This window comes from Ammospiza caudacuta, chromosome 2, assembly GCF_027887145.1.
Source record: "Ammospiza caudacuta isolate bAmmCau1 chromosome 2, bAmmCau1.pri, whole genome shotgun sequence".
Lineage (NCBI taxonomy): Eukaryota > Metazoa > Chordata > Aves > Passeriformes > Passerellidae > Ammospiza > Ammospiza caudacuta.
In genome coordinates this window covers 26,989,585-27,008,068 of record NC_080594.1, presented here as the reverse complement: position 1 = coordinate 27,008,068, position 18,484 = coordinate 26,989,585, and the positions used below count along the sequence as shown (strand labels likewise).

At 48.6% G+C, this 18,484-nt stretch overlaps 1 protein-coding gene across 1 annotated transcript; it reads left to right on the top strand.

The window, feature by feature from the left end:
* Positions 1 to 3,562: 3,562 nt before the first annotated feature.
* Positions 3,563 to 16,029, top strand: DRD3 (dopamine receptor D3). Its single transcript, XM_058800015.1, has 7 exons — positions 3,563 to 3,663; positions 5,890 to 6,181; positions 11,107 to 11,219; positions 12,416 to 12,558; positions 13,598 to 13,794; positions 14,739 to 15,003; positions 15,833 to 16,029. The coding sequence occupies exons 2-7, from the start codon at positions 5,900 to 5,902 to the stop codon at positions 16,027 to 16,029; spliced, it is 1,197 nt and encodes a 398-aa protein (XP_058655998.1). The 5' UTR covers positions 3,563 to 3,663; positions 5,890 to 5,899.
* The last annotated feature ends 2,455 nt before the right edge of the window (positions 16,030 to 18,484 follow it).

The following is an 18,484-nucleotide window of genomic DNA, read 5'->3' as shown; positions in this document are numbered from 1 at the left end:
ATGAGGGCACCTTGGCTTGCAGGAAGTAGGATGGAGGATTGATTCCACCTGAGTGGCACATTTTAGACACTGCACCTCAAATACTGGCTGTAGTGACAGCAACTGTGAAATCACAATAAATACAATTTGCAAACAATCCTTTAAGCTGTGGGAGTGGAGGGCATAGCAACCCAGCCAGAGATGGCAAAGTGAAGAGTGAGAAGCTTGGGAATCAGCATTAGTAGGGAAAGACAGACAGGTTTGGGGACTGGACAGGATGCTGAGACTGTGGCTGGAAACCAAAGGAAGAAACACGAACACAGACTGGAGAGATGAACAAGGGAATAGGAGTGCACAAACCCTCACTGGACAAACAGCACAGAGGAACATCAGGACTGACAGCCAAGGGGGTGGGGAAATATTGAGAGGGAACACTGGCATTTATCCAAGTTATTTGAAATTTTTACCAAAGAGCTGGAGGGCACATAGGACTGAAAAGGAGAATTAAGGAGTTGTTCTTAGAGGTGAGTGCAAATCAGCAGGCTGGGAATTAATCAGGTTTGGGAACTACGGCACCTCTCCCCTTTCTGCACATGAGACAGAAAGCCTGTGAAGGGGTGGGAGAACCAGGAGTTTCAGCAATGCCTGTTGGCATATTCTTTCATTTGGAGGTTCTAACAACTTACTACTGACCTGTTTCTCTGCCTTGCTCCAGTGACACCATGATGTGACAACCAAGGCCTACAACATGTCCAGTGTTTAACAAGGCCAAATATACACCACACACTTGATTTTGAGGTAGGGAGGAGAGAATTTTATGAGAGAGACATTGCACTAACTACTGTATTAAAGAAGTTGTACTGTTAATAAAACCCACTGAAAATATCACAATCTAGATTGCTTATGCAATTTTAATTCAGCCTTGCCTCTGTGTGTGGTGCAATCTAGTCTAAATTAAATGATCACAAAGATTATTATCTTGCTCCGGAAGACCTCTACTGCAAAGCAGACACAAGAAAGTCATTAAGTCCCTTCCCCAAAGTGCTTCCAGTCTTGGGAAAACCTGACAAGGGGGTGTGAAGAGAGCCATTCCAGGAAGGAGGTGGGTAGGGAGTACTTAGGATAATGAACTTCAGTAGAACAGAAGCATTTACAACTAGATTATTTTTGGAGAATTACATTTGGACAAGAGAAGCTTCCATGAACACCTTGTAGAAGCTTTCCAGTGTCTAAAGGGGTCTAAAAGGGAAATGGGGACAGACTTTTTACAAGGGCACCTAGTGGCAGGACAAGGAGGAATGGCTTTACCCTGAAAGAGGGTAGGTTTAGATTAGATATTAGGAAGACATTGTAAGGAACTGGAACAGGTTGCCCAGGAAAGCTGTGAATAACCCATCCCTGGAAGTGTTCAAGATTGTTGATCTTGAAGATTGAGTGTTAAGGTCTCTCCAACCCAAACCAGTCTATGATTTTGTGAGTGTATAATTTTTTTCTTCCTGGAGTCAGAGTAATATTAAGAAAGTAGATAAAAATAATTAAAAGCAAGAAACAAGTTTCACAAGGGAGACACAACTAGGGGATCCACTGACACACAAGGCGAGGCAAAGGGAAAGTTTCAGCACTGAAGATAAAAAAATGTGAGGCAAAACAATGGTGATCTTTTGGTTATAGCAGTTCATTCCCCCTGCTGCATCTCCCTTTCCTTCTAGGAGGGCCAGGCAGTGTCTCTTTATCGATCTGTGGTTAGCTGCTACATCAAACAGCTGGCAGCAGCAAGGCCCCATCACCCTAGAGCCAGTGTGAGCACTTTGCCAGCCACACTCCTTGGGGAATTGCCCACAAACAAACTGCATTTAAAAACTGCTAAAATGAAGTTAAAATGCCAGCCCCCCTGTGAGGAGTCACGCTCACTGGGCATCTGCACCCGGCCTGTGACTTGCACAGCCCTCGCCAGTCAGGACGAGCATCACAGTGTGTGCTTTTTCCTCTCCAGCTTTAACCACACAAGTGTGGCTGTGTTGGACTCTTTCCAAGCTCACAGCCAAAAAGCCTCTGCTGGACATGGGTAGGAGGACTTCCCCCCTTCCTGGACTGCCCCAGACACCGCCAGCGAGTGCATTTCCCCAAAAGAGAGCAGTATGGCTCAGCTGGCAGCAGAAGTTTGACTGTACAAATGTAAGCACGGTAAATGTAGTCCATGTCACACCGTTTGGGGGCTCCCAAGGGAATGAAGGGGCTGGAGAGCCCTTCACGGTTCACTTGGTCTCACAGCCTTGCAGCTATATCCTCCAGCAGGACACATGTGCATGTGTGGCCCTAGGGAATGGGCAGTGACTCATCACACTCCTCCAGTGCCATCCACAGCCATGGGGCAGTCACAGCCTTGGGTAAAGGCAGTGGTGCTGATTAGTCCCATCAAAGCCTGCAGGGGCACTTTCACCATCCCCAGCCAGGCTAAAGAAGGTATTCTCACCCCTCACACCTGATGGGTATGAGGTCCTTCTACAGCGCCTCTCCCTTGTACCACTCTCGTACCACACCCACAAAGAGCTTAGCCTGCAAAGCTGCAGGCAGGAGAGATGGTCCAGGAAGCCCAAGCCTCAACACATCATTTTGAAGTAAATTCTTAGAAATAGGTAGATAAGCTCTGCTCTCCACAGGATCTCCTCTTTTCCTTGCCCACATACAAGCCGGCCTGTGGCCACTCTGACTTGTGGGTGCATAAGGAGGAAGGGCACTTGGTCTCCTCCTGCTATGGCCACAGGTCCTACATACAGTGAAGGGAAACCTCAGCCCTGCTGCTGAGTGTCCTGTACCCTCCTGACAACTCCCTGCAAGCCCCATTTGCTGTGCCAGAGTGGGTGGTGGGCACAACCCAACCTCAAGACAGAAGATCCACTGGCATCACTCGTACCCCAGTGACCACAGTCTGAGGAGAACTGTGCCTCAGAGGACTCGATCTCAGACCTCAAAGGAAGCCACATCGCAGAGATGTGGCAGGGTTTGTAGCTGCGCCCCGGCCATTCATGCTGTGCCTGCTGGCAGTGGTCCCTGGAGAAGGATGCTTCCCAATATTAGTCTCCTTTCCAACTTCCTCCTCGCTAACCCACACTCCTTCATCTCAGATTTAGGGCAGTTTATTTAAAGAGATATCTTTTTTAAACCTCCCCCTTCTTAAAATCATCTCTGCTTTGATATTTTTTTTCAACTGTTTGGTTTTTTGTTTTTGCTGTTTTTTTAAGCGACAACTTTCTGTGCGCTGGGCAAGCAGCCCCGGCCGAGGTATCTCCCCGCGCTCGGCCCAGCACCGGTGCCCCGGGCCCCCAGCTCCCCGCTTCGCCTCCCGGCAGGAGCAGCTCCATCCCTCAGCCAAGCACGCCCTTGCTGCGGACCCCGGCGCCAAAACTCGCCCAGACGCCTTCCGCCGCCCCTTGGGCAGAAGGGCAACCTGCCGGCCACCTGAGGCGGGCACGGCCCCGGCCCCGGCCCCGCTGCCCCCGACCGGGCCTCGCGGGGTCCCGGGGCAGGGGGCGGGCGGGAGGAGGTGGCCAGCCCGGTCCCGCCCCGCGGCTCCGCGCCGGGAAGGCGGCGGGAGGCAGCGGGTCGGGCCGAGAGTCGGCGGGACCGGGGACCTGGAGCGGGACCGAGCTCTGCTCGGCGGCGGCACGGCCCGACGGGCCGGGGGTAAGTCCTGGCTGCTGCCTCCCGCTCCCCTCCCGCCCGGCGCCGGCAGCCCCTTTTCCCGCTGCTCCCGCCGCCCTCCCTGCCCGCTTTTCCCCAGCCCTCTGGGCACACGGCAGCCGGGCCCGGGGCACCACGGGGAGCGGCGCAGCTCCCGCTGCCCCTCGGGTGCGGGAGCCTCGGAACAGCGGGAGCGGAGCAGCACCCGCGGCTGGAGACGAACCCAAAGCCACCGCCACAGCGGGACCCCCCTCTCGGACCCCGAACCCTTTCCCGCACCCGGATCTGCCATGCGGGCCGGGACAGGCACCCGGACCCCTCCGAAGCGGAGACCCGCGGGAGGAGCGTCCCTTTTCCCTCCCTTTCCCCTCCCTCGGCTCTTCCCCACGGCTGCCACCCTTGTCCCCATGGCAGGTCGTCACCCCGTTAGCCGGGGTGGTGGGTGTCCTGCCGCCCCTCTCTCTGTGAGGGTATCCAGGTACGCTGGTACGTGCTTGGACTGGCAGCACCCTGGCCAGGTGTGGAGTGAGCAGGACTGGGGGTGGGGGGGGAATTGAAGACAGTCCAGGGATGAGGGACCTGACGGGGCTGGGAGGGGTCTCAGTAGGGAAGACTGACTTTGGGGTGAGAGTCAAAAATAGGGCTTGTGAATATAAGAAACAGAAGACAAGACAGGAAACCCACAGCCAAACTGTGTGTTGGGATGCCTTACGCCTTCTGGTTATGTATATTATTGGTGATGTTTTGTTTATTCCCTGTTCTGGCCTTGCTTATCACCTAGGCAGCTGCTTTTTCCTGCACTACAGTACCAGCCTTTCCTGGCTCCAGACAATACAGAATTCCCAGAGTGGGAAGAGTGTCTGTGCAAGGGACACAGTAAAATGAATCCTGTCTTTGAGGGGCTGCAGCTCAACTGTTTTATGAATAGTCCTGGACCCAGCAGCAGTGCTCATGCTTCAAGAGAGCTTCGTGATCCAGTGGAAAGCTTAACTGCTTTGTCAGGGTCAGGCAGAAGAAAGATAGAGGAGACAAGCACAAGCCATAAGAGATTGTTTCACCCCTGTTCTGAGGGATCTGTGTTTACAAGACATGGGGAAGTTCAGTTTCCATCTCATTCAACCCTTGCCCTCTCCCAGCTACAAATCATCAGGGGAAAGTAGCAACAGTTTTAAGGATGAGTTTATGCCAAGGGGTTGGAGCAATTTATACCCATTGTGCATCACAGACGCTGCTATTCAAGGGGTGAGGTGAAACAGAGTAATATTTATACCACTGGTATTGCAATGTTTTGTCCTTGCTTTTCGTACCTGTCATACTGATGATGAGTTCAGCAAGAGGAGCAGTAGCAAAGGAAAAAGAAGATACAAGCCATTAAATGTCATGGAACAACCTCGGTACAGCAGCTTTCATATTTCTGGAAAAAGATCCTCCTCTTAAATCAAGGAAGGGTAGGTTACTGAGAACAGACTTGAATCTGTTGTAAGAAAAAGAAATGCAGAGCACCCTGCAAGCATCTTCCCATTATTTCATCCCAGACATCAAGCTGGTTTGCTTTTCAGCACAGGAAGCATATCTTCTGGCCAGGCATGGAAAACAGAGCACCGTATGGATGGAATGGGAACAGCACCAGCAGTCAACCCTTTGCAAGGCAGGCAGGGGTTGGGACATGCTACAGGAGAAGAGGAATTCTGGAGGTGGTGCTTGCTGCCAGTCTGCCAAGCACTTGAGTGTGTGAACTTATTGAAGACATTTTTTGATGAGAGAAAGAAGAGGATACTTCCCAGAAGAAAATATATAAGTTCCAAATTTTGGCCAAGCCCTAGTATGTTTGGGTAGCTGTGTTGGGTCTTGCTCATCATTTCAAATTGCTGTCTTTCAGGCTGCACTCTTGCCCAGCTGACTTATACTGTGCTGCGACTTTGTTATTTCTCAAAACCACTGCCCACTTTCCATACAGCTGCATTGGTTGGTAAGATCCATCTTTCACATGCACACAGGAGGTGAAATCTTGCATTCTTCTCTGGGCTTAGATTCAGTGAAGCACAGAACAGGCCAAGGAAGTCTTTAAGCAAAGCTCTGCCTGTATATGAGTGGAAAAAATACCTTTCTGATTGGCTTGGAGAAGAATTCATACAGAAAGTATAAAAATCATCCCGGTACCCACAGGGGTTTCTGTTTTCCACAGTCATTGCAGAGCTGTGATTTTCAGTCCTTTCTTTCTCTTTGCAGTGGCAGCCCCATGGCCCTCTTCACCAGAGCCAGCAGCCATCCTAACGCAACAGACCCCATTCCCTGTGGGGCAAACAGCACCACAGAGCCTGGGCTGCCCCATTCACACACCTACTACGCCCTCTGCTACTGCATCTTGATTCTGGCCATCATCTTTGGGAACGTGCTGGTGTGCCTGGCTGTGCTGAGGGAACGCACCTTGCAAACCACGACCAACTACCTCGTGGTGAGCCTGGCAGTGGCAGATTTGCTGGTGGCTACTTTGGTGATGCCATGGATGGTGTACTTGGAGGTGAGTACCTCTCAGGAATGATCAGCAGAATTTAACCACACCACTGCATGCGTGCTCATGTTCCTAATGAAGGCTGTAGCAGCATTTAGACTGATCTGTGGGGAACAGCCCTGGAGCTGTCCTGCAGGCTGTGTACTGCTTGGGTGTGCTGCATAGAGTTATTAAAAAAAAGGTATAAGAGCGTGTGTGTGTGTGTGTGTGGGAAGCCATCCCAGAAAGATAGAGTTCGACTCTTCAGTTTGATTGCAACTAAAAAATATTATTAAAAGTCAAATTTTATTTGAGACTGGAATAGTCTATCAGCTCAAGTGCATTCCAATCCTTAATGAAATCATATTATGCTTTGCTTTAGAAAACACTTGGCACTCACTCTTGCTGTGGACAGGGTGGGACTGAGGTACATCTGTGGAGCAGCCTCTGCCCCATACAAAGCCTTGGTCATGATTTGTGAGCACAACAGTAGGTCCATTTCCTAGTTGTGTTTGTAGACCCATTCAAGACTAATTTCCGTCTGAGGAGCTTGGATAATCAAAGCAGCTGATGTAAGAGTCATCCAGACAACAAAGAAAAGAACTCATACACATCCCAAACCAAACTACCAATCCTAGCATTGCACAGGACTTCCTATAAAACTGGGCTGTAGGACTCCAGGAAAACTAAGATTTAAAAAACAGTCCAAAAAGCCCCAAAGTTTTTCAATATTTGCTGCTATTTATGGATCAGCAATGCCGTCAATGAAGCAGAAATGGCATCATGCTTCAATACACCATGAGCCTGGAAATTGCCAAAAAATCATTCAGTCCCTAAAACTGTAGAATACCTGTTCATCTACTGAGGGTTTGCCAAACCAGACTTCAGAACTGGCCCTTATTTATGGAAAAGCTTAAGGTGGATAAATGCCTCAGATTTAAATGCTGCTTGTGAAGTTTGTGCTTTACACTCCATTTTTAGAGTCATCAGTGGCCATGAAATGTGTTATTTTATCAATCATGCAAACCAGAACTGTCTCTTTCTGAGAAATCTTTTGGGAAGGCTGTGACAGAGCAGCAACAGGAACATTTTATAGCCTCAAACTCCTCATCTCAAGGAGGTTTCTGGCTCAGAAGTGCTATTTAACAGTGTCTAGCAATCTTCTGGGGGCCAACATGTAGGTCTGGCACACCAATATTGCTGCCCTCTTCTTTACTGATCCCTGGTGCTGTGGCTGCTGAAGCTCACCAAGGTTTCCAGCACAGTGGCATCAGAGTACTCTCCCCACTGGAGTTTGAGGGCATTAAACACCATCATGCCATGTAGTCATTGCATAGATGGAGGAGGACATGCGGCAGCATGGCTGCGAACACCCTCCTCAGGCTTCTCACAACATCCAGTTCTACCTCCAAAAGGGAAGAAAGCTTCAGGAGAAGGTTGTCACTGAGGTCTGGTCTGCTGAGACTGTTTGGGAGTCACACTGTCCCTCATCTTGTCTCTCACACAGGAGCAGTGAGACCTAAGCTGCTCTGTGAGCTCCAGGAGCTCTGCTGGACTGGTGTCAGAGGGAGGACAGAGCTGTGAGCAGTGCTGCCCACACGAGTGCTCTCTGTACTGTGCAGACCCATGAGCAGCCATCTCACAGCTGCAGGAGCGAGCAGCAGCCCCGGGCAGCTCTCAAGCACAAAACCCTGCAGGGAGCCTGCTTAGGTGCACCACTGCTTTCATGCCTGCCATTTCCTGATGCAGCTTGGTTTCCTACTTTCCCATCCGTGTGCTCCTCAATGCAGCATTACCATTCGTATCTGAATTGTGGAGATTCTGTTGTTTATTTTAAGAATTCAGGAGAGTGGTGGATAAGCATAAGTTTAAAAAAATAACCATTGGGCATTCATTAACTGGAAAGCTTCTTATAGAGTTTGGAAGTTAAAAATAATAACACCACAATTTTGTAGATAAAGCAGACTGGTTGTCAAGGAAGATTAGGTGAAAACCTGACCTGAATAGTCTATAGGGTTCTTGAGCACTGTGTTTGATAGAGCCAGATTTCACCCTGGACACTTCTGCTGCATAATCACTGAGTGGTAATGAGAGATTGTATCAGCTCATCTCTCTGTAGTTTGCTCTCATCAGCTGTAAGAGATTAATATTTGACCATCCACCTCACCCAGGCAGATATGAGGATTCATTCAATTAATACCTGGGATACCCTTTGAGATTCCTGGACAAAAAGCACCAGAGGGATAAAGGAGAAGTATCCTGCCAGCAGATGAAAACCAGGAATGCAGACTAGCAGGTTCTAGCTGTTGTAGCAAAGATGATTAGAACAGAGCAATAAAAGGAAGATCAGAAATAGAATTTTTTAAATGTTGAACAAGGCATATAATAAAAAGGCTTTTCTTCACTGTTAAATTCTGGAATAAATTATGGGTTCATATACCCCACAGGTAAATATTAACTACTTCACCAACTCCAGCAGAGCTACTCCCCATTTCAGAAGCGGCAGGTGGAAGTGAGAATGAGTTTTAAGCCCAGACATTTTGATCTGTCAAGCATCCTCTTACACAAGCTGCAGTCTAGTATGCAGGTGGTGTGATGTGATAGCATCGTCCTGAGAGGGGTCAATTCTGAGCCATCCCCACCAGCACCTTCTTCAGTTTTAATGGTTCCCATTCTTGACCTCAGCATTTTAACATGCTCAGGACCTTGGAAACTCCCTCAGTTAAGTGCTTGTTCATCTGCTGGGTTAGCAGCAGCTGCCTTTCATGTGAACACCTGCCACTGGCTTGGTGAAATATTCTTCAGACTCCACAGCTCGTAAAGATTGCGTTGCTTTTTACCTCAAACTGCAGAAACATCCCTTACTGGGTCCCACTGCAAAGGCTTCCAGCATTTTTTTAATATATTTTGAGGTGGTCAAGCAGATCTCAAAATCTGAAACTAAAGTCAAACCAGTGTAGTGTTTCTTAGGAAGCTGAACTTACCTGTTCAGGTCCCTAATCTCAGATGGACAGCCTTCAGACTGCATGTCTTGTAGCTCATCTGTGTAGAAAAGCTCAGTAGTTTTGGTTTGACTTTTTCCCATTACTTTTATAAGAAAACAAAGGAGCATCTCCATTATCAAGAGAACTGGAGAAGAAAGCACAGTTCCATTCTGCAAGCCAATTCCCATTTCCCTCCCCTGCCTTCATTCAGGCTCAGAGGGTCTAATAGAAGACTGACTCATTCAATACCTGATTTCTGAAATGTAGCAGCTGGGTCCAGCAGAGAACACCCAAAAGACACAGCTCACCTCAGCAAGTTTCTGTACCCATGTGTGGGAATGCTGCCACTATCAAATCATTTACATTTCTCGGGATTATTTCTTAAACAATTCTCACAGAGTGAATTTTGTGTTTGTACAAGTGCTTTTCTCTGTAGAGGGGCTGCATCCTTCCTAGGCACCAACACTTGCAGGGCTGACCCACTGGCTGAGAAGCCAAGCTTACTTGTGGCACCCTCTCCAGTATGGTTGGGATACTTCTTTTTGAATGGGTTTTGAAGAGCTCCTAGGATGGATCCTACACAGACTTACCAAGCAACTGGCTCCACTGTCCCTGTAGTCAGAAAAGTAACCTTCATAACCAGTTTGCACCTCTCTTCCAGCTCATTCCTGTTGCCTCTTGTCCTCCCACCACATTACTGCTGTCACTGCTGTGAAAAACCCAGCTCCATCTTCTTCAACCTTTTCAATATCCTCCCACTGCACCAGAGGGCTGTTAGTCTCCCACCCCTCAAAGCCATCACTTTTCCAGACTGAAAAAGTCCTGCTCCCTTAGCTGATCCTCACAGCTGCCCCGGCCCCTGTGGATTGTTTTCGTGGCTCTCCACTGGACTCACTCCTGTTTATCAATGTTTTTCCTCTACTGCTGCCTCAAAACCAGGTGCAGTATTCCAGATGTTGTCTAAATGTGAGCAGAGAGACCAGAAACTAGTGGCAGTTTCTGATTGCTTCCCAGGATCCAGATGAAACAGCGGGATCTTCAGGGCTGAAGGCTAAAATCCAGGCTTTCTCCCAAGCATGGACTTTCCCCCTTTTTTCTCTCCTGCTCCCCCATTCGGCACAGGACTGGGTTTGTTTGCAGCTGAACAAGGAGGCAGCCTGCCCTCCATCTCCTACAAGCAGTGGGCACTGAGGCAGACCACCTCCGTCAGAATCAGGCTGTCATCCCAATCCCAAGGACAGCAGGGCCACACAGTGCTTGGAACATGCTTGTCAATCAAAAAGTTCATTGTCAAGAACTTGGTGCCTGCTCCAAAACCCACTTCTCTCCATTGCTAAGTCTGAGCTTAGGCTGCGGCTGAGCTTTCACAACCACACACTTCAGATTAAAAATTCAGAACAACCAGAACGGCTTGGTAGCAACTCAGATCTCTTTATCTGAGTAGCTTGTGAGTTTGCACTCAGATCTAATAATCAAAATCTTTAACTGAGATAAGAATTCAAATAAGGTTTTTGAGAAGCCTCAGTCTCAGATCTCGGTTTCATACATAAATGCAAAAAATTTGCAGCACTTTTCCAGCTCGCTGCCTGCAAGAGCACTCTGGCAGCTAAGCTGAGAAAGACTTTCAGCCCTTAGATTTTCTCAGATAATCATTAATCAAAGGATAAATACAGTGATAGCAAATTTAAATCAGTTTTTCATGCTAGGCCTTGAGAGAAGGGATAGCTGCTGTTTCTTCTCCCTGCCTCCCTCTGTAAGAGCACATAAAGGATTGAGATTAAAGTGAGGCTCCTTCTCCACGACCTACTGCTGTGTTATCTTGCGCACAACACTGGTGCCTCAGTTTCCCTCTGCCCATCACTGTGGAGCTGCTCCAAGCTGCTGAGATACCTGGAGGAGAGCAGCTTCTCATACATAACTTGTCAGGACCTGGTGCTGAGCAAGGCTGACAGTTTTGTGTCACTGGTGCAGGTGACCGGAGGGGTCTGGACATTCAGCCGCATCTGCTGCGATATCTTCGTCACCATGGATGTAATGATGTGCACAGCCAGCATTCTGAACCTCTGTGCCATCAGCATTGACAGGTGAGACACAGCAGCACCCAGGGGACAGCCTGGATAAGGGGGTCAGCCCTGTGCCCCAGTGGGGCAGGGACCAAGAAGTGGGGTGAGCACAGACAGCATCGGTGTTCTCAGGACAGCAAACCCCTGAAGGTCTGTCCCTGCCACCGCTGCTGTTAATGTGGCTCTGCAAGAGGAGGCCTGCACTGGAGGGCAAGGAGACACAAGCAATAAAACATCCCCAGTGGATAGTCAACCACATCCTCAGGCTTCTTAAAGGCAGGAACCACAATTGATCATCCAGCTCCCACTGAGTGTCAAATAGGATTTCTCCTTCTGGAGATCTCACTCATGAAGCTTTAATAAACGAAATCCTGCCATATTCACAGACAGAGATGAAGATTATTGCTGTGTAATCTTGAGCTTTGCTCTGGTTTTCTGCATTTTAAAACTGCGCCTATTTTAAGCAATGCTGAGGGCTGGGAGCCAAAACCTTGTCACATGTGATCCTACTGGGACCAAGGAATGAGAGAAGGGAAAAATACTGCATGCTGTACCTTTGTAATGTGTAGTTCAAGGATAATAATGCAAAGCAGCTTTCAGTGCTGCTTTGGTCCAGTGTTACTCCATGGGAATCTGTATCCCCATTTCAGTTTGGCTGTCTGCAAGACACAGCCCCCAGGCTCTCCTAAAGATGAGACTCCTGTACCTTCCAAATCCTTGTCCTGATGAGCTGCATCTCCTGGAGCACCCCAGCAACTGAAGGTCCTTGACAGCCTGCCCCCAGGGTAACGCCTGTCAGGGTAACACCAGACCAGGCAGCTGAGACAGAGTTTAGTAGTTTGTGGTTACTCCAGAGTGCTCTTTCACAGCAGTGCCCATATAACTCCAGGGCCTTGAGGGTCAGGGATTTCCTGGGGTTTCTTCATCCATCTGGTAGCCCAAACCTTGTAGCTTTGCATGCTGTGAGTTCTGCTGAGCGTTTCTCTGCACTGCTGCCAACTAACTCTGATTTCCTCTGTTCCTCCCCGCAATGCCCCACTTACCATTTCTACAAATTGCTGATCCCATCATCTGATTTTCTCTACTTTCCTCTTCTATTTCTTCACCACATTCACCATCATGTTCCCTGTGCTGCTTTCACTTCTCCTTTTAAAAACCTGTTCCTTTCCCTCCCTCCTTCCTCCATCTCCTCTTCCCGGAGCTGGTTTGGTCTGCAGATACACAGCAGTGGTGAAACCAGTTCAGTACCAGTACAGCACTGGGCAGAGCTCCTGCAGGAGAGTCTCTCTCATGATTGTGATAGTTTGGATGCTGGCATTTGCAGTGTCATGCCCTCTCCTCTTTGGCTTCAATACTACAGGTAGGTGATATCCTGAACAATAGCATGCAGGAGGGGTTGGCAGTGGAGCTGCCCTGTGTATGGCCAGATCATTTAACATGGGTCTGCAGATTTGCCAAGTTACAGGAAATTTTAAGGAACTGAAAACCACACTATGAAGGGAGAGAAAAATCCGCATGTACTCAAGTCTATAAACTTGCCATTTGCTCAGGTAGACAGTGACTGTCACTCTAAAGGGCAAACCTGCCTCCTCTACTGCCAAATCAATGCCCATCAAGGTGTCCAGGTCTTCAGATTCCCATCAAACAATCACTTGAGCACACAGAGCAAAACGTGCAGCACATACAGCGCACACACACACTTCATGGCATCTTGCTGATATCCACAGGTTCAGAATCACAGTTTCGACTCTGATACAGAACACATTTCTAAACAGCAAGGATTGCATATTAGCACTGCTTGTCAGAGACCTCCTTCCTATCCAGCTGGCTGCCTGCTTCCTTAACTAATCCTTTGAGGAGGGCAAACAACTTAGCCTCCACCTTGAAAGCAGGTTGGTCTATTTCCTTCCCCTTAGCTAGGGCAGCACAATCTCCCTGGAGGCAGAGGAGCAGGGGAGCCTTCCTTCCCACTGAGTCACAGGCAGAAGCTTCTGCCCTCCTCCGTCCTCTCTGCAGTGCTTGAGGCAGGAAAGGGATGGGAGTGGGAAATTCTGCTGCCCCCCTCTGCCTGGTTCAGACAGATAGGAGTGAATGCACACTCTGCATCTAGACAGCTCAGAGCCTGTCAAAGGAATAGAAGAAAGGGTGGGAATAGACATGAGAGAACAGCTGTTGGCCAGAAAAGCAGGCAGATGCATGTTTGCTAATGCTTGTTGGCCCTGTGTTGGGTTCATTTTAAGCATCACTTAGGTAATTGGGTAAGCCAGAGCATACTCTGCACTCCTTAGACTGCCTTTGCCCCCAGCCACCTTTTGTCTTGCTTTGCCAGCACACCAGAGCCTCCTTGTACTAAACTGAAATCAGCTCAGCCACTCCTCTCTCTCTCTTCTCCTCCCCAGGGGATCCCAGTGTCTGTTCCATATCCAACCCTAGTTTCGTCATCTACTCCTCTTTGGTGTCCTTCTACCTCCCGTTCATGGTGACCCTGCTGCTCTATGTGCGGATTTACCTCGTGCTCAGACAGAGGCAGAAGAAGCGAACCCTCACGTGGCAGGGCAGCCAGAGCGCCAGCACCAAACCGTGCTATGCACACCAAGTAAGAGCCACATGAACCCACTAGGAGTGGTCAAAAAGGAGAGGAATGCATCATCTCTTCTCCTCAAAGGGTTAAAACATAGAACAGAAAGCATAAGGAGGGACTTGACATGTTTTCATCCCATCCCTTGCTCATACACCATGATATTTGAGGCACAGAAGCTCCAGTTAAATCCTTTTCAGACCCCTGTGTATCTCTGCCCTCTAGAAGTGGCAAGTAGAAAAGAGCACAGCCTACTTCAGTATTTCTTCAGAGCAGGATTTTCTCAGCCATGCATAAGTCTTCATTTTTTGCATAATTTCTTCATTTATTGATTTTAATGTCTTCATTTATTGATTTTTGCTCTATGAAGCTTCACTCTCAGGGCTTCACAGGCTTTAACATCTGTTATTAAAATAAAAACCCTCTTCATCTGACAGACTTAAGAGGTCAAAATACTCATGGTGCATGCAACATTTGTTCCACTGACCTTTCTAGATGAAATATCTGCAACCATGGGAACCAACACAACAGTTTGAAAGGAATTACCTGGTCATGCATATCCACTCCTTTTACCCATTTTTGCACAGTGAAGCTACATTAAAAGGGTGGGGATGCTAAGGGGAGCAGGGCCAACACAAAAATACAGATGGAAGGTTAGCAGAGCAGGTATTCCTGCTCTTGCTGTTCTCATGCTTCTCCTTGGTGGGATGGAGGCAAAGTGTTGCCAGCTGCTGGTTAATCCCCAGGTCAGTGCAGAGGACATGGTGCCATATAAGAGGCAAATAAGGATAAGGATAACTCCTACAACTTCCCTCATCATCCTCTGGCCCAATGAGCAGTTTGGATGGTTTCCAGATCCTCTGTGGCATCATCTTTTGCAGGAACACATGGAGAGGAAAGCTTTGCCAAACAGATGCCAAGGCACTTTCCCCCCCCATCTCTCGCTCAAATGCGCAGGCCAGGAGATGTCCACAAAAAGGAGGCTGCTCGCTGTGTTCGGCCTGCAGCGGTACCGGAGCTTCTGCCACGAGGCATCCCTCACCAAGGCACCAGGGGCTGCCCAACCCAGCCGGTGGGAGGAGAGGAGGAGGAGCACGAAGGCAGCAGTGCAGGTGCGGAGGCTCAGCAATGGTGGAACCATCAGCAGCTTGAGGCTGGCCCAGCAGCAGCCCCGGCTGATCCAGCTGCGGGAGAGGAAAGCTACGCAGATGCTGGCAATTGTCCTGGGTGAGTGAGAGCCATTCTGCCTGTGGGGTGCAGGGGGTGATGGTTTGGGACTTCCAGGAGCCTCCTAATACAAAACCTCCTAATACAATATTGAGATTTTTTAAAAAATGCAAGCTGGGCCTTGGCTTCAGCTGTTACTGCTTCACAAACTCAGGAGAGACAGTAGTGGAACATTTAGGGATCTAGAATAATGGTCCCAGATGTTGAGAACTATGTATGTTAGTGTTTTATTTACTATGTTTTGTTACCCTTGTTTAAAATCAGTGGCCAACAAGCCCTGCTTGAACAACAGCCAATACCTTTGCTTTTCCTTTTCCTTTGTTTTACTATTGCAAGGCTGGAACAATCCTAAGTTTCTATACATGCAGAAGCTCTTAAATCTGATTACAGAGAAGCAGGGAAACTGAGGCAAGGAGCCACAGAGGAACTTGTTCATACATCTGGGTAGAGAAGCCAGGACACTGCTGTCCCTGTCACCTGCTGTGGTCGCCAGATGCACTGTTCCCCCCCATTAACTCAGTAGTAGCAGGAAAATAAAGCAGCCCTCATCCTAACTGATTAAAGCAGCTGAGGCTTTCCGTCAAAGTTGTGGCCACTTGCTTTTGTCTGTCATCAGACCACTTCTGAAGCCCCATACATTCACAAACCTGGTCCCAAGGAGCCCAAACTTTTGCCAAATCTCTCTATGTCAGGAATAAATGTGGCCTTCAGTGTTTGTGAAACACAGAAATAGTGAGGGGCTGGAGGGAGAGGTCACCCGTGCAGGCCCCTTTCCAAATAGTTGCTGCTTTAAACTCACGGATTGTTTTCTGCCTCTCTCTAAACCCAGGGGCATTCATAGTCTGCTGGCTGCCCTTCTTCTTGATTCACATCCTCAATGCCCACTGTCCATCCTGCCACGTGCCTCCAGGGCTCTACAGTGCCAGCACCTGGCTCGGGTACGTCAACAGTGCCCTCAACCCCATCATCTACACAACCTTCAACACTGACTTCCGCAGAGCCTTCCTCAAGATCCTCTGCTGCTGACTGTGGGGCTGCACGGCTCTGCAGCAGCGCCCTGGGAGGAGAAGCAGCCAGGGACAAGGCAGTGAGTCCCTCAGTGCTGGACACAGCTCCGGGTGTGCAGCACATCAGCCAGCACAGGGCATCGCTGCCGGGCGCTGACAGGCTTGCAGGGCACACGCGACCCAAACGCAGATGGCATCCTCATCTCTGCTGCCTACATGCTGGAAATGCATTTGCCCTCCCAGAGCTGCAACCTCAGCCTGCAGAAGGCACCCAGCTCATGCACAGCAGTCCTAATAAGAGGACAGAATTTGAGTACTTTGATAAGGATCCTGATCTCTTCAGTCAGGAGCCAAGAGTGAAAATTGGACAATGAAACTTAGAAAAGGAGCACTGATGGAAGAATAACAACTTTCCTGTTGTTTCCATCAAAAGGTTTGCCTGTAAAACTGGGTCAGTCTAAGTGCTTGAGAAAATCGCCCTAGTTGCAAATGAAATCTTCCTTTGTGTTGCCAGCTTGTATTTTACTGTTCCTTGCAAGGTAGAGAGGTGGCTGCTCTCCCTCTGGTAGGTCAGCTCACATGACAAGTGCAGCACTACCCCAGGGTCCCTTCTCCTCCTGACCCAAGGACCAGTGATAGATTGGCCATTACTTAACTACCACACACCCCAGTGATGTACAGGGGCCACCAAGAGAGACAGGCTCTTGATAGCTGCCATAGATTCAAACCTGTTTTTTCAGCTGGTTGCATGCACCCTGTCTCCAAACTTGTTCACAGTCTTCACCTGTGCTCCTCTCCTGACAGGAGCACTGCTAGATTTGGGGTTTGTACCACCTGGCTGCTGCAATAACTCCAGTTACAGCCCATACCTGGGGGACAGCTGTTTCATAACATTCCTCCCAGTAAGAAGGGACATTTGCCTTGGGATCAGCTCCAGGACTCTCCCTGATGCCCCTTGCCAATACTCTTGTCATCACACATGGCTTCTGTATATCCCAGCATCCAGGAGCTGGACAAATACAGCCTGGCCATGGTCTCCTTTCCTAGCAGTATTCTACAAAGCCATCTCCAGTAGTTCCTGGGTGAAAAAACCAGAAAGTCCTGATGTACCGTAAGCTGGTCTCGTGTCAGGGCATTCTAATGCTCTTCCCCTCATATAGACAAACCTGGCATGGGCCAGAGAGCCTCAGCTTGGCTCTCCCGTTTTGCTCCCCTGCTGTACTGGATCAGAGTCTTCAGCTCTCACTGCCAGGACTTGGCTTAGTTGTGCTGTCAGCCATGCTCGTTTGGTAGCTTTGGGCATAACTCTGTGTGCTGCTCCTGCCTGTGTCCATGCCACAGCTTCTCCATCTGGGAAGGCCTTCCTTTCCTTCCTAATGGGAGTCCTAGGCCATTGTTCTCTGCCTCCAGAGCACATGCCAGAGCTCTAGCTGCTGCTTTGGTTTGTCTGGGTTTTGGGAGGAGGATCTTGTGGAGAGCATGTGTCATTTGCCTGGGCAGGTGCCCTCCATACTGCATTGTAACTGCCTTGACCCAATAAAACACAAGTAATTGGAAGTTTTGGTATCTTTGTGATTAATGTACCTCCTTCCTTTTGTTATCTGTAGCCCTCTTAACACTTTACCTGTAAAAAAATTATCATCCACCCGGACACCTGCAAGAAGTCTTTATTATTACTTGCATTTTCCTTGCAACTGGGAAAGAAATCAAAGGCTTCTGTAACCACTTCCAGCAGATTAATTCTGGAAATACAGTCAGTTAGTTTCCCAGCTACACCAGGCAGACCTGCAGTAGTGTCACTCCATCTGCTCAAAGATGCTGGATAGCACAGGAGGCACTCAGCACACAGGATGGAGGAGGTATGAATCAAGTGAACCAACCTGTGGACAGATTGCCAGTCAAGTAATTCTCATTAAGATGCTTCATAACAGAGATCACCAGTCCAATTGCTTTATATAACAATTGTCAGTAAGGAGAAAATTAAAAGATCTTTAAAAGGGTGACTAGCTCCATTTTAAAATCTGGCCTGGCATCTCTCAGGGGTCAGCTTGATCCTACTTGAATTTGAACCAGTTCTTCAAAGAGTGATCCCCAGGATGATTCAGGATAGAGGTAAGAACAGGAGGTGTGGCAGAAAACTAAGCAGCATTTTCGTGTCCACACAGCAATAAGGGATGGGGAAAATCCTGTATCTAAACAAACAGTCCTTTCTTTACTAAGATCTGAACTACCAGATCACAGAACTGACTAGGGACAAAAATAAATAAATAAATAAATAAATAAATAAATAAATAAATAAATAAGTAAATAGATAAATAAATAAATACAGCACAAAACCCTCACACAATTTCAAAAACTCAACTCAGAACCAAAACAATCTCTGTCTCCTCCCTCAAGTGCAGCTTGAGCACCATGCCCAGTTTTCCTCTGTCAATACAATCATAGGTGATCCTATAGAAAATGCCAAGGAACAG